This window comes from Cervus elaphus, chromosome 6 (genome assembly GCF_910594005.1).
Source record: "Cervus elaphus chromosome 6, mCerEla1.1, whole genome shotgun sequence".
Lineage (NCBI taxonomy): Eukaryota > Metazoa > Chordata > Mammalia > Artiodactyla > Cervidae > Cervus > Cervus elaphus.
The window spans coordinates 6,292,552-6,314,877 of NC_057820.1; the positions used below are offsets into that span (position 1 = coordinate 6,292,552).

Below are 22,326 nucleotides of genomic sequence, written 5' to 3' on the forward strand. Positions count from 1 at the left end.
AGCATCAGTTTGTCACACGATCTCCGTGTGGCCTCTTGATAAAAAAATTAATGCATCAAGCCCAACTTCATCATCTTTTATTCTACGTTAAGTTGTTAAAAAGGAATTCTTTAAAAGTAGAGGAGAATATTTTGAAAAATGAGGGTATTTCCCATTTACACTCAAGTATGTATACAGTCATGTACTCATTGCTGCTGCTAAGTCGCTTCAGTCGTGTCCGACTCTGTGCGACCCCATAGACGGCAGCCCACCAGGCTCCTCCGTCCCTGGGATTCTCCAGGCAAGAACACTGGAGTGGGTTGCCATTTCCTTCTCCAATGCATGAAAGTGAAAAGTGAAAGTGAAGTCGCTCAGTCGTGTCTGACTCTTAGCGACCCCATGGACTGCAGCCTACCAGGCTCCTCGGTCCATGGGATTTTCCAGGCAAGAGTACTGGAGTGGGGTGCCATTGCCTTCTCCCATGTACTCATTAGCCCATCTTAAAATTACATAATATGAAGCTGAAGAATGTGCCTGATTTAACTCCATTTGTCTAGGGCGAAAGAGTGAAGAGCTGAGTCTACTGCTTCATGGCTTTCTGTTAGATATTCCGAATCAAATTATTCTTCAGCCATGTCTAATCTTTATTTTGCTTAAATGTTCCTCTCAAAAACATACTTTTAATAATTCCTATGGTTTCTACCCAGTGATCTGTCTATTCCAATCACACTTTTATTTTCTAGTTTAAAGTTGAAAATCATGAAGTAAATCATGATATAAATAAAAATATCCCAAACATTATATGTTTAACAGAATATTCATTTAATTATATGCATGTATGTTAGTGTAAAACTGTCTTTAAATTTCTTCTAGATTTTGGACACTCCATATTTACTAAATGAGGATTGGGAATACTATCTCTCTGGCCTAGTACTTAACAAACCAGATATTAATCTCACTTTTGAACAAGTTTACAGGTATGAATAATTGCATTATGCATTTTTTTTGCTACTTAGAATGTTGTGATTTTACAGTGAGAATTTTGCTCTCAGCATGTCTTTCATTTGAATGGTCAACTTTCCAATTTCAGACGTAAGCCAGTCTCTGGTCTCAGCAGTAAGACCAAAAAGGCATTCTTCCCCAGAAAACCCTCTAGGACTTAGGATGGTGCATCCCAGGTCACTCTGTCTTTATCACTAAAACTCATTGGTAGCTGCTGCTGCTAAGTCGCTTCAGTTGTGTCCGATTCTGTGCGACCCCATAGACGGCAGCCCACCATGCTCCTGTGTCCCTGGGATTCTCCAGGCAAGAACACTGGAGTGGGTTGCCATTGCCTTCTCCAACGCATGCATGCGTGCTAAGTCACTTCAGTTGTGTCCGACTCTGCGACCCCATGGACAGCACAGCCCACCAGGCTCCTCCGTCCACAGGATTCTCCAGGCAAGAACACTGGAGTGGGTTGCCATTTCCTTCTCATTGGTAGAGGTGACCCTAAAATACATTCATGGGACCCTGGGAAAACTCTTGTTTGAGAACCACCCTGACCCCAGGTAAACGCTGTATAACAATTTAGAATTCACTGGATGAGTCTGGCAGTGGAAATGATAAGCATGGGATTTCCCTGGAGGTCCAGTGGTTAGGACTTAATCCTTCCACTGCCAGAGCCCAGGTTCATCCTTTGCTCAGGAACTAAGATCCCACAAGCCTTGTGGGACAGCAGAAAAAAAGCAAAGAACAGAAATATGCAGTCTTTAATAGGAATAGGAAAGAGTTTTATGTGAGCCAAACTGAGGACTCTAGCCAGGGAGACAGCCTCTCAGACAGCTCTGAGGAGTTGTTCCAAAAACTGTCTTTGGGCACAGTTTTATATCCTGTCAGGACAAGTAACATTAAAGTCAGGGGTACATGCATTAAAGATTTCAAAAAACAAAACTGTTCAGTGTATATACGGTGAGTCAGCATGGCCTTGGCACCTGAAGGGCAGTCTTATCACCAAGGAAGGACCAGCATTGATGTCCCAGGGAGGGAAACATTTAATCTTTATTTTGATGGGTACATTCTCCTGGTCAGTGCACCCTTTTCTCTCATAATTTCATTGTATGTAAGCTGACCTACAAATGTCTCTTTGACAGGCCACAAGCAATCTGTTTTAGTTAGCATAAAATTTGAGTTAGGCTTTGTAGTAGAGTCTGAAGTCAGGCAGGTTGATTCCTCCAGTTCCATTCTTCTTTCTCAAGATTACTTTGGCTATTCGAGGTTTTTTGTATTTCCATACAAATTGTGAAATTCTTTGGTCTAGTTCTGTGAAAAATACCGTTGGTAACTTGATAGGGATTGCATTGAATCTATAGATTGCTTTAGGTAGAATAGCCATTTTGACAATATTGATTCTTCCAATCCATGAACACGGTTAGAGAAATGCAAATCAAAACCACAATGAGGTACCATTACACGCCAGTCAGGATGGCTGCTATCCAAAAGTCTACAAGCAATAAATGCTGGAGAGGGTGTGGAGAAAAGGGAACCCTCTTACACTGTTGGTGGGAATGCAAACTAGTACAGCCGCTATGGAAAACAGTGTGGAGATTTCTTAAAAAACTGGAAATAGAACTGCCATATGACCCAGCAATCCCACTTCTGGGCATACACACTGAGGAAACCAGATCTGAAAGAGACACGTGCACCCCAATGTTCATCACAGCACTGTTTATAATAGCCAGGACATGGAAGCAACCTAGATGCCCATCAGCAGATGAATGGATAAGGAAGCTGTGGTACATATACACCATGGAATATTACTCAGCCGTTAAAAAGAATTCATTTGAATCAGTCCTAATGAGATGGATGAAACTGGAGCCCCTTATACAGAGTGAAGTAAGCCAGAAAGAGAAAGAACATTACAGCATACTAACACATATATATGGAATTTAGAAAGATGGTAATGATAACCCTATATGCAAAACAGAAAAAGAGACACAGAAGTACAGAACAGACTTTTGAACTCTGTGGGAGAAGATGAGGGTGGGATGTTGTGAAAGAACAGCATGTATATTATCTATGGTGAAACAGATCACCAGCCCAGGTGGGATGCATGAGACAAGTGCTCGGGCCTGGTGCACTGGGAAGACCCAGAGGAATCGGGTGGAGAGGGAGGTGGGAGGGGGGATCGGGATGGGGAATACGTGTAAATCTATGGCTGATTCATATTGATGTATGACAAAAATAAATAAATAAATTAATTAATTTAAAAAAAAAATTTTTGAGTTAGGTCTTGCAGAAGCCGGAAAGACTTCCCCAGCCCTCCATATGCAAACATCTCTTATCAGGTCGAGTCTCTCAGGGGCTGATAGTGGTGTAGCCTGAGGACCAGGCTGTGAATCAGGCCGCCTGGGCCCCAGGCCCGGCTCCACCCCCAGGGCCTCTGTGACCACGTGGTCCACTTCCTGTCACTTCAGTAGGATGATCATAGTCAGCTGAGTATCACCAGCTACCCTCACTTCCAGGGAACTAGACAGAGAGTAAATAGCACAGGGGTCCATCCTCCTGGCACGCGGCCCCCATGGCAGACTTGCTGATCACTTGTGGTCTTCTGCTTTGCCCAGAGGGTCATAGGAGCCTTCTCAAACAGTGTTTTAGGAAGACACTTTCAGTCCATTGGAGTCTCTGTGCCCTCCAATGAATGCAATGAATGAAACCCTCACCAGGCTTGAGAGAAGGAAGCCAAGCTTCTCAGCGTCATGTGCCAGCTCTTTGGGATTCTGTCTCCAGCTGAACTCCCTGTTCCTTCCTCTGGTGGTCAGTGTATCACCAACGCCAGCCTGCCTGGGGTTCCCCGCAGAGGAGCGTCACCCCTCCCAGGATTCTGGGAAGTTCTTCTCCCAGGCGTCCCTCGAGGACTCTGCAGAAGGAAGCAGCACCCAGGACGAGGTCATCTGGGTGGCAAGGATGTGCAAGGGTGTGGCCACCCTGCTGAGCTCGCTGGAGAAGGCATTTGCCACGTTTCAGAGAAGTTAGGAGAGGTGAGGCCAAGTTAGGTTTACAGCCAAAGTGGATGTTTGTCAGCCCGTCCCTGTCTCCTACCCTTAGTCCAACCTTAGATTTAGTAAGTAGAGCTCAACCCTGGAAATGTGGAGGGAGATGGTCAGGAGGGGGCTTGATAGAGTATTTTTTAAAATATTTAACAACCTCAGATATGCAGATGATACCACTCTAATAGCAGAGAGTAAGGAGGAACTAAGGAGCCTCTTGATGAAGGTGAAAGAGGAGAGTGAAAAAGCTGGCTTGAGACTCAGCATTCAAAAAACTAAGATCATAGCATCCAGTCCATCACTTCATGGCACGTACATGGGGGAAAAGTGGAAGCAGTGACAGGTTTTACTGTCTTGGGCTCCAAAATCACTGCAGATGGTGACTGCAGCCATGATACTATAAGACGCTTACTCTTTGAAAGGAATTCTATGACACACCTAGATACCGTATTAAAAAGCAGAGACATGACATGTCTGTTTAGCCAAAGCTGTGGTTTTTCCAATAATCATGTATGGATGTGAGAGTTGGATCATAAGTTTAAGCATGAAAGAAATGATGCTTTCGAATTGAGGTGCTGGAGAAGACTCCTGAGAGTCCCTTGGACAGCAGGGAGATCAAACCAGTTAATCCAAAAGGAAATCAACCCTGAATATTTATTAGAAGAACTGACACTGAAGCTGAAGCTCCAATACTTTGGCCACTTGATATAAAGAGCCGACTCATTGGAAAAGACCCTGATGCTGGGAAAGATTGAAGGCAGGAGGAGAAGGGGGTGACAGATAATGAGATGTTTACATAGCGTCACCAGCTCAATGGACATGAATGTGAGCAAACCCAGGAGATAGTGAAGTACAGGGGAGCCTGGTGGGCTGCAGTTCATGGGTTGGCAGTGAGTGGGACATGACTTAGCAACTGACTAACAACAAATTTATTTATTTATTTGGCTTCACTGGGCCCTTAATTGCAGCCCACAGGATTTGTAATTGTAGCACATAAACTGTTAGTTGCTTCATGTGATATCTAGTTCCCTGACCAGGGATCAAACCCAGGACCCTTGCATTGGGAGTGCAGAGTCTTAGCCATTGGACTGCCAGGAAGTCAGTGGATAAAGTTTTATATATATATATTTACTTTTGGCTGTGCTGGTTCTTAGTTGGTGAGCAGGCCTTTCTATAGCTGTGGTGAGCAGGGGTATACTCTAGCTGCCTTGCACGAGCGTCTCATTGCAGTGGCTTCTCTTGTTGCAGAACACAGGCTCTAGGGCACGAGGGCTCAGTAGCTGTGGCTCCCAAGCTCTGGAGCACAGGTTCAATAGTTGTGGCTCATGGGCTTAGTTGGCCCATGGCATGTTGAATCCTCCCAGATCAGGGATCGGACCCATGTCTCCTGCATTGGCAGGTGGATTCTTTACCACTGAGCCACCACGGAAGCCCGATAGAATCTTCTACTAAATATTTATTAAATCTTTTAATAAGGATAACGCTTGGTAACACGCATCTCTCTGACGTGTGTTGTTCTTTTCGGGTTAGAGTTTGTGTCGTCCCAATTTGTAAACTTTGTTGTCACTTGGAGCACTAGGCTGTAGTATTTACCTGTCCTCTTGTGGGCTTCCCTGGTCGCTCAGAGAGTAAGGCGTCTGCCTGCAATGCGGGAGACCTGGGTTTGATCCCTGGGTTGGGAAGATCCCCTGGAGAAGGCAATGGCAGCCCACTCCAGTACTCTTGCCTGGAAAATCCCATGGACAGAGAAGCCCGGTGGGCTATAGTCCATGAAGTGGCAGAGTCAGACATGACTGAGTGACTTCACTTTCACCTTTCACCTTGTATCTGTTCCAAACGTGGGACATTAAGGAGAAGAGAGAAAGGCGTCAGGAATGGTGGGCCCCCCGGGGGATTCCTGGGGACACTGGTGGCAGCTTATTGCATTGACACCCAGCTGCCATGTCATGTTCATATTCACAGATTAAACAAAGATGAACGGTTGACCTTTTTCTCCATCCTTCGCAGCGGACAGAGGTAGCCACAACTGCCCTTTTGCATCCTGATTTCTCTGTTTCTTCCCTCAGTGACTGCAAAGAAAATAAAGGCCTTTATGCAACACTTAAGCTCGACCACATCTACAATGTCAGTGAAGAGCTCAACATTACAAAGGTGAGTGTGTGCGTGTGTATGTGTGTGTTAGTTGCTTAGTTGTGTCCAACTCTTTGCAACCCCATAGACTGTAGCCCACCAGGCCCCTCTGTCCATGGGATTCTCCCGGCAAGAGCACTGGAGTGGGTTGCCATTTCCTTCTCTAAAAGGAACTATAGTAAGAAAGAAAGTGAAGTCGCTCAGTCGTGTCTGACTCTTTGCGACCTCATGGACTGTAGCCCACCAGGCTCCTCCATCCGTGGGATTTTTCAGGCAAGAGTACTGGAGTGGGTTGCCATTTCCTTCTCCAACAGAGGTGAGTAATTAGGACCAGTCAGGAAATCGACATATTTCTTTACCAAATTCAGTGGTCCCCGTTTTCTCTTTTGAGGTGGATTCCACATTAGATAAAATGAGCCGATTTGAAGTGATTTTAGTACATTTGCAAGGCCGTGCAACCCTCACGTCTATTTAATTCCAAGACCTTGGTGTCACCCCTGACCAGCTGACTTTCTGAGACATGAGTTTCTCCTCTGAATGGAACAAAAGCATCTCCAGGGTTCTCCCCGCAGACCCTTCATGGGGAAAGAGTTTAGCTTGCTGAATGTCGGAGTCCCTGGAGGCACAAACCCTACTTGCTTCCCAGGGCATTGACTCTCGCAGACCAGCCACCCTTTTCTGTCACATCGCTGATGAGGGACAAGAACAGTGGCCCACAGGGTCCTTACTCCGTGTGAATGGTGGGGGGACCCCAGGGCTCCTAGATGGGCCCTTGGCAAGACACAGCTTGGCAGCAGGGATGGAAAGGGACTGAGTGGATGACTACTTTTCCTCCTTCACCCCGGCCCCCAGCCGAGTCTGGAGCCTTCAGACACCGAGGAGAGGCCCCTGCGGAGTGCACTGGCTGGGGAAGGGGCCGGGGGCTCCGGCGGCCCAGGCCTCTGGTGTCCTTAGCTAGGTGGTGCCCACTCCCTCATGCCTAGAGGCCTGCTGGCTTTCTCTGCTGTGTAGGAAAGAAGCTAAGGAAGCTGGTGCCTTCTGGGCTTCCAACATAGAAGCAGATATCAGGAAAGTCAAAAAAGAGGTGGTTCCCCAAGCCCCACTGCTTCTGTACGGAGGCATCACCAAAGGGGCACCATGAGGTCAAGATGGCCTGAGGGTCTTCAGAGGTCAAGAGGCTTATTTGAAAGCTGTGTACAAATTTTGTATTCTCTTCTCTAGACATATCTTGCATGCACTCATAAATATAATACTATTTTGCAGCCAGGTCCCAAAGGGATGGCCTCTGCTCACTCATGATGCCATTTCTCAATGATGAGCGGTGCCTTGGACACACAAGACCCCACAGTCACCAGCCGCATGCCCGTGATCTGGAGTGTTTTCACTAGCCAGTCCAGGGCAGACCACCTCCTTCCCTTGGAAAGCAGCCCCCAGGCCCCTTTTGGCATCTCTGTTTGTCAAGGCTTTCTCAGAAGCCACCTCCTCTCGGAAGCCCTCCCCAGCCCCCTGCCTTGCAAGGGTCGTGTCCTGATGCAGTTCATGTGCCTTTATCACAGTACCGCCTCTTCACTTTGAGGTCTTTGGAGGGTGGGGATGTAGCAGACTTTTGCTTTGCATCCCAGGTCCTCACATGGTGCTTGGCCTGGGGCCCAGCGAAGAAGGCTGGGAGTTGGGGAAGGGCTGGGAGGGAAGACAAGAAAACGAGGAAGACATGTCAGTCAGGTGCAGGTGTGTTTATTTTTGGCCTGAGTAATTTTATTGCTCCTTTAAAGCATTAAATCAGGGACATTTTTGGAGACGAGTGAACTTACTAATCTTTTTTTTTTTTTTTTTTAACTGCAGCATACTGGAGACATAAATAGTAATTTGGAAAATATGAATTTAAGAATTAACGATATAGAACTGCTGGATAAAACAGGAAGGAAAACCCTTATGGATATCAGCTCTTCGGGAATAGGCAAAATAGACTATGCTGCCTACATAAACGCGGTATGACCTGCGTGTTCCTGGGTGATCCTTTGCATGTTTTTTTTTGTTTGTTTTTTGTTTTTGTTTTTCATTAACTGAGATGAGATTTGCACAACATTAATTAATTCTTTTATTACCAACTGAATAATTCACTAGCATTTAGTATAATTGCAATGTTACACGACTACCATCTCTAACTAGTTCTAATGTGTGTTCATCACCTTCAACAGAAAGCGCCGCTCCCAGTAAGTAATTGCTCCCCGTCTCCCACTCCAGCCCCTGGCTTCTATGAATTTACCTATTCTGGATATTTCATATGAGCGGGGTGCCCTTTTTTTGTCTGATGACCTTCACTGGTCCATTTCATGTAGCCTAAGTTTTTCGAGATTCATGTCCATTACAGCAGGTACTTTCTTTCTCTGTATGGTTGAAAGCAAATTATGCTGTTTTGTATGTGTGAACAATGCAGGGGTGTCTAGCCTTACCTTGTGTTTATGGACCCACGTTCACTCTGTTGCTTGTTACAGGTTGTTGTTGTTTAGTCATTAAGTCGTGTCTGACTCTTTGTGACCCCATGGACTGTAGCCCGCCAGGCTTCTCTGTCCTTGGGATTTTTCCAGGCAAGAGTAATGGAGTGGGTTGCCATTTCCTTCTGCATGTTACAGGTTAAGGTTTAAAAATCCCATCTCCATATCAGTTTTCTACACCTCTTTTGTAGACCGAGGGAAGTCCCACGAGAGTAAATCTTAGGTCGTTTGCAGACAATCTCCAAAGAAAAGCCAACCAGCTGGTGAGTAGAGACGATCCTGTTCAAGGCTGTCCTTGCTGTAGAGGGCGAAGGTCAGTAGCATTCTTAGAGGATCCAGGAAGAGGTTCCTGGCGCCGCAGGTGTCCCTGGTATAAAAATGCGCCTCCGTGCCTGTTGAGAAGCTCCCACCAGCGGCCACTGCCATGTGGTCCGACCGTCCGTGAGCTTGTGAAGTTTCCCAGAGCGGCGTTCCAAGGCCGTCCCCAGCCCCACCGCTTTAGCACTGGTCTGCTTTCATGCCATCGTGCCTCCACTGCCCAGCACCAGTGCACGCATGTTTTTGCAGTGTAAGGAATGGTAACTTGGACGTGGGAGCGAGATCCCACTTGGTGCTTTACGGCTCCAAGGATGAGCGGATATGGAAGGGCAAAAAGCACCTCAAACCCTTTAAGCTTCCCCATCACCAGCTCTTCTGCTGGTTGGTGACAAATGGCTGCAACTGGTCTCTTTCCTGAAGCAGCAGAGCATGGTGGTCAGGACCCTGGACTCGGGAGGCAGTGCTCAATGCCCCAGTCATGTCCGACTCTTGTCCACGCTATGGACTACGGGCGTCTCAGGACCATCCCTCCAAGCCCATCATCATATAAGAAGGGCTTTATCCATGTGTCTGGTGGTGACTAGAGAGACTGCTCCAGAGTCTGGAAGGAGGTACTAATGTTTATTTACTGTCTTTTCTTTGTAGCCCCCAGGAAACTTGAAAACCAGCTTGAAGGATCACGTAGATACCTTAAGAAATATCCATCAGAACCAAGTAGTCCCTTTGCAGAATTCAATGGTGAGAAGCTACACCTTTTGCTCTTTCACTGTGGCCTGTGCAAAGTCCGTTTCGCCCAGCCCAGTGATAACGTTTGTGTCTCACACGCAGGTCAAATTCAGTTAACCTCAGGCTAAGAAGCGGAGCTCTTTTTAAAAGAAATGGTAGTAGCTGGGCTTTGAAGAGGACTTGTTTTCAGTGTCCACGCCTCCTTCTCTACCTTTTCCTATCTGTGTATGAACCGCTTAGATGCGCAGTTGCCTCCATCCGTTTTGCTCTCATTTTTCATGGCCTTAAAAGGCTCCCCTAAGCCATGCAGGTGGTAGAGTGCTAGACTCGGTCTTACCTGCTTTATCAGCCTCTCTGCGTTCACACCTTGCCGTGACATCCCTGATGGCAATGTGATGTCCTTTCTGTCTGCATGTAGCTCTGCTCCCTGTTCCTCACATCTTCCCTCCTCTCTTCCATCCGACTTTCTCAACTTTTCTCTTTTTTTTTTTTTTTTTGTTTTGAATAATTAGTTTTTTAAAAATTGGGGCATCATTGCTTTGGGCTTCCCTGGTGGCTCGGAGGTAAAGAATCTGCCTGCCAATACGGGAGACGTGTGTCCCACCCCTGGGTTGGGAAGGTCTCCAGGAGAAGGAAGTGGCAGCCTATTCCAGTATTCTTGCCTCTGAAATCCCATGGACAGAGAAGCCTGGAGGGCTGCAATCCATGGGGTTGCAAAAGTGTCAGACATGACTTAGCGACCAAACACCAACAACAATAGTCGGTTTAGAGCATTGTGTTAGCTTATGCTCTACAGCAAGGTGAGGCAGCCGTCTGTATACGTATGTCCCCTCCCTCTTGAGCGCTCCGCCCACCCACTCCATCCCACCCGTCTCGGTCATCACAGAACACTGCGCTGAGCTCCCTGTCTATGCAGCAGGGAGCTATCTATTTCACACACTGGCCATCTATTTTACACACGGTTGTGTATATCTGTCAGTCTTTCTCTCTCAATTCCTTCCTTTCTTTTTATTCTCACTACCCTCTGGCTTCTTTCTTAAATGCCAGAAAGGAAGCAGAGAAGGAACATAAGCTCTTGAGTCGTGTCAACCTGATTTCAACTCTTGCTTCTGTCTCTCCCGAGACTGGTAACTTTAGTTTTTCTTGTTTAAAAGCAGGAGGAGGGGTCCTTGCCTCACTGTTACCTGGCTCTTGGAGATGAAGGATCTGACACCCCAGAGGGACTCTGCAAACAGGAGCCATTATTATTATGCTTGATGTGTGCTTGGGGCGGGGGGTCATGTATGCAGTTGTCAGGGGAACCAGCTTCCAGAGTCAGCCTGCTCAGCTTTGAAGAAGCTTATTTGTTGGCTTGACGCCAACTTTAGAATCTTCTAGAACTAGTTTTTATTTTATTTTTTATGTGGGATTTAATTTTATTTATATATTTTTTCATTATTATTATTTTTCATTTATTTTTATTAGTTGGAGGCTAATTACTTTACAATATTGTAGTGGTTTTTGCCATACATTGACATGAATCAGCCATGGATTTACATGTGTTCCCCATCCCGATCCCCCCTCCCACCTCCCTCCCCACCCCATCTCTCTGGGTCTTCCCAGTGCACCAGCCCTGAGCACTTGTCTATGCATCCAACCTAGGCTGGTGATCTGTTTCACCCTTGATAGTATACTTGTTTCAATGCTATTCTCTCAGAACATCCTACCCTCGCCTTCTCCCACAGAATCCAAAAGTCTGTTCTGTACATCTGTGTCTCTTTTTCTGTTTTGCATATAGGGTTATCATTACCATCTTTTTAAATTCCATATATATGCATTAGTATACTGTATTGGTCTTTATCTTTTTGGCTTACTTCACTCTGTATAATGGGCTCCAGTTTCATCCATCTCATTAGAACTGATTCAAATGAATTCTTTTTAATGGCTGAGTAATATTCCATGGTGTATATGTACCACAGCTTTCTTATCCATTCGTCTGCTGATGGGCATCTAGGTTGCTTCCATGTCCTGGCTATTATAAACAGTGCTGCGATGAACATTGGGGTACACGTGTCTCTTTCAGATCTGGTTTCCTCAGTGTGTATGCCCAGGAGTGGGATTGCTGGGTCATATGGCAGTTCTAGTTCCAGTTTTTTAAGGAATCGCCACACTGTTCTCCATAGCGGCTGCACTAGTTTGCATTCCCACCAACAGTGTAAGAGGGTTCCCTTTTCTCCACACCCTTTCCAGCATTTATTGCTTGTAGACTTCTCTTTCTTCATGTTCCCACTTGACTTTCTAATTCACAAAGTCCTCTAGAATTTTCTTCATTTGTGTTTGGGCTCATCACAGTTCTCTTTGTGCTATCCTTTATGCGCTGCACAAATTTGTTAACATTTTAAGTTGGTTTGGACATGTCCCTTTGGACATGCTTTCCTTCAAGTAGACACAGGCCTCCTTGGCCTTTGCAGAGTTGTGCTGACCTACAGTTAGGCAAGTTGTTCTATAGATATGACCCATGACCTTAACCAGGGCTTTGCAAACTGTAGCCCCTGCATGCCCCCCAGCCTGCTGCTTGTTTTGTATTTGATTAATTGATTAATTTTGGCCATGGCCTGTGGCTTTTGGGATCTTATTTCCCCAGCGAGGGATTGAAGCCAGGTCCCCAGCAGTGCAAGCGCGGAGTCGGAACCACGGGACTTCTAGGGAATGCCCCTCCTGCCTCCTGTTTGTTAGAAGCAAGGCTCTCCCGGAGCAGAGCCAGGCTGGTCCTATTCAGAGATGCTCTGTGGTTGCTCCCGGCTCCAAGGGCAGAGTGGAGAGATTCGGACAGAGTGTGGTCCCCAAAGTCGAAAATACTTCTTATGTGGCCCTGAACTGATAAAGTTTGCCAACCGCTCGTCTAAACCAGGCAAATGAAGCCACTGTTGTGGGGCAGGTTTTACTCTGAACAACTCGCCTCAGAAGGGTCGTGTGGCTCTGTCACACGTGAGTAACTGCCCAGAAGATGTATTCTGATTTTCTTCTTCAGGTTTTCTTACACCCAGATACGTGAGGTGCATATCATTCCCCGTGTCTGGTGTTTTTTTCTTGAATGAAACCATCACAGAGTAAGGTCAGATTTGATGGCTGACTTGGCGTGGGGGTGCAGGGGGGTGGACACAAAGATCATGTGATCTTCGAGTTTCACTTACCGGGAAATATGACCTGTGTCTGTTCACCAGAGCATCATGCACCAGCAAATGAAGGGACTTCATCACAGGACCAGCAGATTGAGGGTAAGGATGTGTTTTCTTTCTCTGTCTTGGGGTCTTGTCACAAAAGTACATGCAGACTTTCAGAGGTGTTGGGTTTTGCAGTTATTTTAAGTAAAATCAAGTCTTAGTTATCCACCCATTTTAAACACCAGACTGAGTTTCCCTGTCCTCCCCTTTCTAAAAGACTTCTGCAAATGCAGACTGCATCCTGGCACACTGTTGTCTAGTCAACGGAAAGCCGTGTGTGGACGTGTGCAATGCAAGTGTAGGCGGCCCGTGGGTCACTTTTACAGAGATACTGCAGCTTCACAAACAGCCTCCAAACATAGTGCCTGTGGCCCACAAATTTTCATTCTCACTGGAAACCAGCACGGGGCAAGCCCAACCGCATTTCGCCTGCCAAAACAAGTTTCACACAGCCAGGTTCATCACGGAGTGGGGCCGTATACCCATGCCCTGGGAAGCCAAAGCCGGGAGGGGATCACTAACCATGAACTGCCAGTACAGTCTTCACTGGCAAGTCATGGTGCTCAGGGGCTGCGTGAACTGTATTTGCATCGATATACAAACTGTCTGGTGAAACCCCTGTGTCTCTTGACACCGTGTCGCCCGTTGCTGTATTTTGCAGGACAGAGTATCCAACATCATTTTCTTTTTGAATTCCACCCAGTACTTTCTCACCAGCCAGCTGGCCAAAGTTGTCATTGAAGTAAGTTGTTATACCAGTAGGGGGGTGTGCAACCATAGCCCCATGCTTCTCTAGAGTGGTGGAGTCATTTTAACAGCCTTGTTGCTCTTTAATGTCTTTCCAGGAAAGTAAGCAGTTCGGGAGTAAGATAATAAGCTACTTTGAACGTTACCTGCAGTGGGTCAAGATGGCCGTAAGTGGCGTGTCTTTGATGGACCTAAGGGTGAACGTTTCCCAGATTCGGATTGCGGCTGGAATGCGGGGTTCCATGTCTGGGGACATGTCATTTTCTAGGGTAAAACCAGGATTCAGAAATTAGACAGGGGATAGGTAAACCTTGCACCTAGGGCCCACGGGTAGAGGAAACCATAAGAAGTCACACAAGCGCTGCCCACCCTGGGTGTCTTCCCGGGTCCGCCGTCACGGACAGCGGAATTCTGGCCTCCTCCACTGTGTCTCCCCTGCTGAACCACAAGCTCCTTACTGTAGGGGCCATTTGCAGCTGTGGTTTGTCCACGCCCCGGGCAGCACTGAACCTGCGATTAACACGTCATGGGTTTATTTGTGGATTCGGTGCTTAGACTACAGGAGTTTTATTTTCTCAAGATTCTGGAGGCTGGAAGTCCAGGTTCAAAGTGTGGGCAGGTTAGTTTCTTCTGAGGCCTCTCCGTGGCTTCTCCTGTGTTTCCACGGAGTATCCCCTCTGCATGAGCCTGTGTCCCAATTTCTTCTTCTTTTATTTAATATGAAGAGCGGTCCTGCTGGATCAGGGCCATCTTAGCGACCTCACTGTAACTGAATTGCCTCTTTCAAGACCCCATCTCCAAATACAGTCGCATTCAGAGGTACAGGGAGCTAGGATTTTACTCTGGGAACACGTGGGGGGCAAAAGTCAGTCCACAAAGCTGGGTCTCCAGGAGTCGGTTGAAAGAGAGATGTCGAGGAACAGAATGAAGTTTCCAGTGGCGCACATTGCTCCCAGCACACGGCCAGTGGAGAACTCAGCATCTCACAAGTGCCTTTTGTCACCTGGGGCTCTGGGCCGGTCCCCACTAAGGACTCTTCCACTGGGGGTGGGCTTAGAGCTGAGTCCCTGGGGGAGGGGCAGCTGGCCAGGAGGGACCCCGGGAAGTCTAGTGAGGCGGGGAGACAGGCCGCCCTGAGCAGGCAGGAGCTCTTCCGGCTCTGCTCCCAGGCCTTCACTGTCTGAGCGCCCTCCTCCTGCTCTCTTGACTCACCCCGCATTCCAGCCTCAATCCGATTCCGGGTTCACCTCTCTCTCTACACGATGCTCTGGGTGTGTCACATCTCCTCTTCTCCCGGGCCCCACCTTCTAGACCGGGTGCCCGCCTCTCCTCCAAAGCCCAGCTTCTCCGCTGCCCCCCACCCCTCGCCCCCAGAGCTGAAAGCCTTGGGGTCTCCTTGGTACTGGACCGCCCAGCACACCCAGGGTAGGTGGGGGGCTCGGGTCGGCACTGCCTTCACCATCGCCTCCGTGCGTCTCCTCACTGGACAAGGGACCACATGTCGGTCGCACGCAGTACCTCGAGGACGAAGTTGTTTCCACGTCGTGGCTGGCGTCCACAGTGCTCCTGCAAACATGGGGGTGCTGCAGTTTTTTCAAACTCCAGGTTCCGTCTTTTCCACATACATGTCCAGGAGTGGGGCCGCTGGATCAGATGGTAGCTCTGCTTCTAGTGTTTTAGGGACCTCCACACTGTTCTCCATGGTGGCTGCGCCATTTCCATTCCCAGCAACAGTCCAGGGAGGGTTCCCTTTGCCCCACACCCTCTCCAGCACTTACTGTATGTAGACTTGTTGAAAATGGCCATTCTGACTGGTGAGAGTTAATAGCACATTTGTAGTCTTGATTTGCCTTTCTCTACTAATGAGAAATGTTCAGCGTCTTTTCATATGCCTGTTGTCCATCTGTATATCTTTTTGGGGAAAGTGTCTATTTAGGTGTTCTGCCCATTTTTTGATTGGGTTGTTTGGTTTTTTTGTTTGTTTGTTTGTTTTTGTATTGAGCAGTGCAAACTTATTTTGGAAGGTAAGCCACTGTTGGTCACATCACTTGCAAGTATTTCCTCCTATTCCATAGGTTGTCTTTTCATTTTGTTTATGGTTTCCTTTGTGGTGCAAAAGCTTTTAAGTTTAATTAGGTCTCATTTGTTTATTTTTGCTTTTGTTTACATTACTCTCAGCCTCAGAGTCTAAGGAAATGGATCCAAAAAATATTGCCGTGATTTATGTCAGAGTGTTCTGCCTAAGTTTTCCTCTAGGTATTTTCATACTATCCAGTCTTACAGTTGGGTCGTTAATCCATTTTGAGTTTACTTCTGTATATGTTGTTAGAGAACGTTCTACTTTCATTCTCTTAGACCTAGCTGTCCAGTTTTCTCAGCACCACTAGTTGAAGGGCTTGTCTTTTCTCCATTGTGTATTCTGGCCTCCTTTGTCATAGACTCATTCACCCTTAAGTGGGTGGGATTACTTCTGGACTTTCTATGTTGTTCCACTAGCCCATGTGCACCCTTCCCCCAGTTTTTATAAAACTCACTTTGAAAAAGCCTATAAAGAGAGTATATAGATTTGTTTGAGCTAGGGGAAACATAAGGTTATTAATGACCTGAGTTGCCTTGTCATGTGAAGGTGGACGATAAGGGGGAGGTGAGTCAACCAGTAAAGCAAAGGAAATAAGACATGCCCCTGCCCTGAAGAGCTGTGTAATAGCTTCCTGTGCTTCCTCCAGAGTTTTTGAGTGAATGAATATAGTCGCCTTAACTTGATGGGTTTGGGGCATCTGTCTGTGGTTCATTAAACGTGTTTGCTCTAACCTCAGTAATGAGTACCTTATTTTCTGTCTTCTCAGACTGGGTCCACAGGTCCTGCCCGTTTTGTAAATCAAGTTTTCTTGGCACACCGCCACACCCATTTGTTCATCTGTGGTGGTTTTCACCCCACCATGGCAGAGTGGAGCAACAGATATGTCTCAGCCTAGCCTGCAAAGCCTAAAATATTTACATTCCGGCCCTTTGTAGAAAAAGTTGGCCAACCCTTGTTGTAAAATGTACATGTATTCATTACTTAACTTTCCATTTTCTTCCCACATACTTTGTCAGATTACCAAGGGGTCAGATAAGAAATTCAGACTGAGTCATTGTGCTGGCCACGTGTACGTACGTTAATTCTCTCCAGAGGCTACCCGGCTGGGTCTGACTGTTCCGAATGACAAGCGTTGTGTTTCAGCTGCTCAGTTGTGTCTGACTCTTTGGGACCCCAAGGACTGCAGCACACCAGACTCCTCTGTCCTTCACTGTCTCCTGGAGTTTGCTCAAATTCATTTTCCCTTGAGTTGGTGATGCTATTTAACCATCTCATCCTCTGCCGCCCCTTTCTCCTTTTTTCCTGGAGGCTTCCTTGGTGGCTCAGTGGTAAAGAATCCACCTGCCAATGCAGGAGACACGGGTTCAATCCCTGGGTCAGAAACATCCCCTGGAGGAGGAAGTGGCAACCCACACCGGTATTCTTCCCTGGGAATTCTCATGGACAGAGGAGCCTGGTGGTCCATAGTCCACGGCGTCTCAAAGAGTCAGACACGACTTGGGGAATAAGCAAATAACAGATGAGGGAGCTGAAAACTGAGGCTCAGAGAGACTTGGGGTCTTGTTTTCGAGTACATGCTTTCATGTGTTGTAGAATTCATCCATAGAATCAGCTCTCAGTTCCTTATCCAGGGGGCCTGGAGACCCAGAGCTGAACGTTGTATGGGATTGTGTGGGTGTGGCCCCATCAAAGTTTGCCTGTGTCTCTCACGTCCATAGATCACCCAGCAAATTGCGGCCTGCAAACCGGCGGCCACTGCACTGGACTCGGCTGTTAACGTCTTTCTGTGCAGCTACATCGTCGACCCTCTGGTAAGAGTTTCGTCTTTCGAAGGAAGACACAATGAACTCACCATCTTTTGCGTTCTCCAGATGATAGTTCATACTATAACAGAAAACAGGTTTCTGGATCTCCAGGAGGTCCAATAGAAAGAGACTCTGTTCCTGATGCAATGGCCATGGTTTCAATGCCTGGCCGTGGAACTAAGATCCTGCATGCTAGGCAGCCAAATAATGATAATAGTAAAGAAAAATTAAAAAATAAAAATTTTTTAAAAAGAGAATAATAGGCTTCTGCTTGGGTCTGTTACAGTGGTAGAATTCAAGACCTAGGATCTATAAATTGAAGATGAATTTGTTGTGATACTAATAGGCTGGAAAATTCAACGTCCTCACTGCCTATCTTCATTCCTTGGTAGAACTTTATTTACAGAAGTCAGGCGACCCCCATGAAGAAAACGGTTTTTTTTTTGGCCGCACCATGCATCATGTGGAATCTTGGTTCCCTGACCAGGGATGAAACCCAGGCCCCCTGCAGTGGAAGGCAGATTCTTAACTACTGGACATGTGACTTAGGAATATCAGCAGCTATCTTTTTTTTTTGCAGAGCCATAAGTTGCTTTTTTTCTTTTTAAATATTTATTTCTTTAGCTGTGCTGGGTCTTCTTCACAGCATGCGAGATCTTTAGTTGCAGCTGTTAACTGAGGCATCTAGTGGGATCTAGGCCCCGGATCAGGCACCGAACCTGCGCCTCCTGCACTGGGAGCCCAGAGCCTGAGTCCCACCAGGGAAGTCTCAGCAGCTATCTTTTAAAAACTACTCTAATGTTGCTTCTTAGAACAGGATTGAATCCAGCCTGTGACCGTTGTTAAAGATCAGTTCAATTCATCACTGAACGTTTGTTGGGAGCCTCCTGTGCACAAAATCATCGTATCTGTTTTCCTCACACAATAATGTCTTGGGGGAGAGATGCTATCTATCATCGCACTGTTCAGATGCAAAGTCAGAAAGTTTCAGGAGCCACCATCGCATCAGAACAGCTCGGACCCGGACTGGGGCTCCGGTCTGCACACTGTCCGTGCCTCTGTGGCTGGCCGCAAGGGGGAGCCATCGAGGAGGGCCCTTCCCAGTTGTTTTGGGGCCCTAGGTGCTTAATCGCGCTTCACCACTTTCTGCCTCTGTGCCTCATTTGTAAAAATAAATAGAAGAGGATCAATTCCATGTTTTCAGAAAGACAGAATGAACTAGAATAACAGATTAGCCCTTCAGCCGGTAGTTGGCTTATCTGAAGTTCATGAAATTAGAATTCATTAAAAAAAATGCGAAATTAAATCCACCCCCCCTGCCCCAAATCAGTGTTGTTTTCCATTTCCCATCTTCAAGCATCTAATCCTCGTGATTTCCTTTTTCTCTCCCACCGCCCCAGAATCTGTTTTGGTTTGGCATAGGAAAAGCGACCGTGCTTTTACTTCCTGCTCTCATTTTTGCCGTGAAGCTGGCTAAGTACCTCCGTCGAATGTATTCTGAAGACGTGTATGAGGATGAGCCGGTGCACAAGTAAGAGGCTGCGGTGGTTTCTGAGTGGCGCCACCCTCCAAGCACTTGTTAAAAAAGGGCTCTGATGAGGTTGAACTCGATTGCTTTTTAAAGTGGCGGGATCACCCCTAATCAGATGTTTCCTTTGTAAAGATTTTCTTACACTTATTTTCACTATCTTTCCTCCTGCTTACTCGTCTCAGCTGTCTTAATCAGCCTTCTTATTTCTTCTTTGCAGGTCCTCTGTCTCGGGGACTTGGCACTTTACTTTGTAACTGTTGTCACTGCTTTTCATTCTGACCCTTGCTCCCCCTTCACTCTCCGCCTGGTGAACTTGTAGCAAACTGTGCTCCTTCTGACTCCGCTCGCCTCCTTCTCAACACCTGTTTCTCCTGAACTTGCTTGGCAGCATTTGTATTAAAGTAAAAACATGTGTGTGTCGGGAGGGTGCAACTGTCCAGCTGTAATTGTAATTGTCTCCCTTTTTTTGTATTTGATAGGGTTCAAAGTAAACCCAGGGTTCAAACTATACCCAGGGTTCAAACTGTACCCATGGTTCAAACTGTACCCATGAAAACGTAAGCCTTTTTTTTAAACCATATTTCCCAAGATGAGACTGGGAAGGGCTTTATTATTAGAGGATGAACTTTTAAAACTGAATTAATAATATTAAAATTACATAACTGCAACAGATATGCCCAAATAAATATAAAGGGTGTTGCCTCTTAAAATAGGAGCTGGCACAGGGTGAATACTGAAGAAATCCTTCTGGAATAAATGAAAATTGTCTATGTTAAATTTATTAATAGATAAAACTGGTTTATTTCTCTGGGTTTTTTTTAATGGGAAGGAAATGTAAATATACCTTTTAACTTTCTTTGTAGCTGTAACAAATTGTTCTATAACTTTTAGAACCAGTAAGTTGTCTTTGTAATCCATAATGTAAATTCCTCTTAATGATAACATGCTGTTTTTGGTGTATTTTTTTTTGTTACAGTATAAGACATGCTAATACCCGTTCTCGTGTAGAACAAGGCACTCAGACAATTTGAGCAGAGTTTGTAAACAGATCCAACTTGACCAGTTCTTGACCTGCAGCGATTCCAAATGTTGGGAAAGTAACCTCCCTCCAGGCGTTCACAGAGTCCAGTGAGATCACAGGGAATGTGTGCCCAATGGCCAAAGAGAGGAAAGAACGGGTGTCTTTTTTTTTTTTTACAAGTTGTGCTTTTATCATCTGAGCCTTCCATGAAAGTTTAAATATGCAGCACATTCATTAATTCCCACTAATCCTTTGGAACAATACAGGAATTTTGGTACATTTCATCGAATGGGAGCTTGGACCCCTTGTTAGAGAAAGTTCAATGAGTATCAATAGCAGATGTGTGTGTGAACAATAAAAGAATGATTTCACAATTATGACTCTAATCGTTTCATTGAAAAATAGACCCAAACAACAGATGTCATTGAAGTCTCTATTATTCTCTTAGGGCGCTGTAACACATCACACAAACCGGTTGACTTAGAGCAACGCGTTCTCCACTTTAGCGGAGGCCGGAAGTCTGAAACCCACACGTCAGCAGAGCTGGCTCCTCCCAGGAAGCCCGAGGAAGAGCTTGCCCCGGCCTCTGTCTTCTGCTGGAGCTTCCCTTGGTGTGTCTCACCTCCTAAGGACGTTGGTCGTCGGATCAGGGCCCTTCCTAGGCAAGAACAACTTCATCTTCGTTTGCCCACATCTGCAAACAGCCTATTTTCAAGCATTCGCTGAGACCAGTGGACATAAGTTGGGGGGTGGGGGTGGGGGTGGGGGGGGAGGGCGGGAGGGGCTGCCTAGTCGCTCGGTTGTGAGGGATCCATCCGCCAATGCTGGAGACCCGGGTGGGATCCGTGGTCTGGGTAGATTCCTCCCCATGCCATCGAGCAGCTAATCCCCTGAGTAAACTACTGCTGAGCCTGCGCTCTCGAGCCTGGGAGCTGCAACTGCTGAATGCGTGTGCTGAAACTACTGAAGATCGCTCGCCCTAGAGCCCATGCTCCGCAGCAAGAGAAGCCTCTGCAGTGAGAGACCTGGGCACCACACCTAGAGAGCAGCCCCCGCTCGCCCCAGCTAGAGAGAAGTCTAGGCAGCAGTGAAGACCCAGCACGGCCGAAAAAGTAAATCAACAAAAGTATTTTTAAAAGGTGGGGAGGAGAGGATATTATTCAACTTGCACGGTCACCCAACATCAGTAACAAATGGCCAAAGAGAGAGAGATGTGAACACAAAAGCCAGCTGTACCGGACACACACAAATTAAGGCGCATCACCAACATCGAGAATGGCAGGAAGTGAAAAATGTTAGTAAAGTCTGTACCTAAGAGCACGTGACTAACCCACTGCTTGTGTCAATCAATTGCCTCTGCGTCTGACCCAGTGACGCCTAGCCCCACTCTGACTGACTGGGTTCCTCTGAGGAAAGAGCTTTTTAAAACTGCTGGTCCTTGGGTCCTCCCCCAAGAGATGCCGACAGGTGAGGCTTCAGCATGTGGGTTTAAAACTTTGCCTGGTGATTCTGGTGGAAGGCCAAGGTTGGGGTACACAGCCTCTGATTAACTGAATCGGAATTTCTGAAATGTATCCCAGGGAATTCTCAAGTGTAACCTGGGCTGAGAGTTATTAATACAGTTTCTACATGCATTCCATCTGATTTATATACGTGTGTGTGTGTGTGCGCGGGTGCGTGTGCTCAGTCATGTCTGACTGTGACCCCATGAACTGTTGCCCTGAAGGCTTCTCTGTGCATTGGATTTCCCAGGCAAGAATACTGGAGTGGGTTGCCATTTCCTTTTCCAGAGGATCTTCCCGACACAGGGGTGGAACATGCATCTCTTGCATCTGCTGCATTGGCAGGTGGATTCTTTAGCACCAGTGTTACCTGGGAAGCCCAATTTATACACACATATATATATATATACACACACTCATCAAATGGGTCGTCTTGGTTTCCACTTCTGACACTGAGCTTCTTGGAGGCTGGCGCTAGCAGACTATATATATGTGTTGACCATCTGCACGTCCCAAGCACTGTACAAGACCCTGGGTGGGGTAGGAGTGAACTGACAGACTAGGTCGAGCCTCCTAGGAGCTCCGTCTCAGCGGTGGAAACCAAGATGACCCACTTGATGAGTATATGAGACACAGAAGGCTGGGGTGGGAGTCAAGGGTATTGGGGGTCAGGAGAGGTTTCTTGCAGTTAAATTTCTAAAAAAATATATACATTAAAAATCTACCTCACACTTAACAAGTCCGTTTCCAATGAAGGCTCT

The 22,326-nt window shown here is 46.7% G+C and overlaps 1 protein-coding gene across 10 annotated transcripts in view; it reads left to right on the plus strand.

The window, feature by feature from the left end:
• The window catches only part of PROM1 (prominin 1), a 113,811-nt gene extending 92,114 nt beyond the window's left edge, over positions 1-21,697 (plus strand). For 7 of the 10 annotated variants that reach the window (XM_043906137.1, XM_043906134.1, XM_043906139.1 and 4 more), the window contains 12 exons: positions 853-956; positions 6,074-6,158; positions 7,980-8,126; positions 8,824-8,895; positions 9,596-9,688; positions 12,880-12,933; positions 13,541-13,621; positions 13,725-13,793; positions 17,425-17,517; positions 18,912-19,042; positions 19,522-19,599; positions 20,019-20,440. In XM_043906137.1, coding sequence (XP_043762072.1) covers positions 853-956; positions 6,074-6,158; positions 7,980-8,126; positions 8,824-8,895; positions 9,596-9,688; positions 12,880-12,933; positions 13,541-13,621; positions 13,725-13,793; positions 17,425-17,517; positions 18,912-19,042; positions 19,522-19,599; positions 20,019-20,073 — 1,062 coding nt within the window. In that variant the 3' untranslated portion in view covers positions 20,074-20,440. Of the gene's footprint in view, positions 1-852; positions 957-6,073; positions 6,159-7,979; positions 8,127-8,823; positions 8,896-9,595; positions 9,689-12,879; positions 12,934-13,540; positions 13,622-13,724; positions 13,794-17,424; positions 17,518-18,911; positions 19,043-19,521; positions 19,600-20,018; positions 20,441-20,511 lie in introns of those variants that run through there. The other 3 variants (XM_043906140.1, XM_043906141.1, XM_043906142.1) reach the window with 3 other exon arrangements.
• The last annotated feature ends 629 nt before the right edge of the window (positions 21,698-22,326 follow it).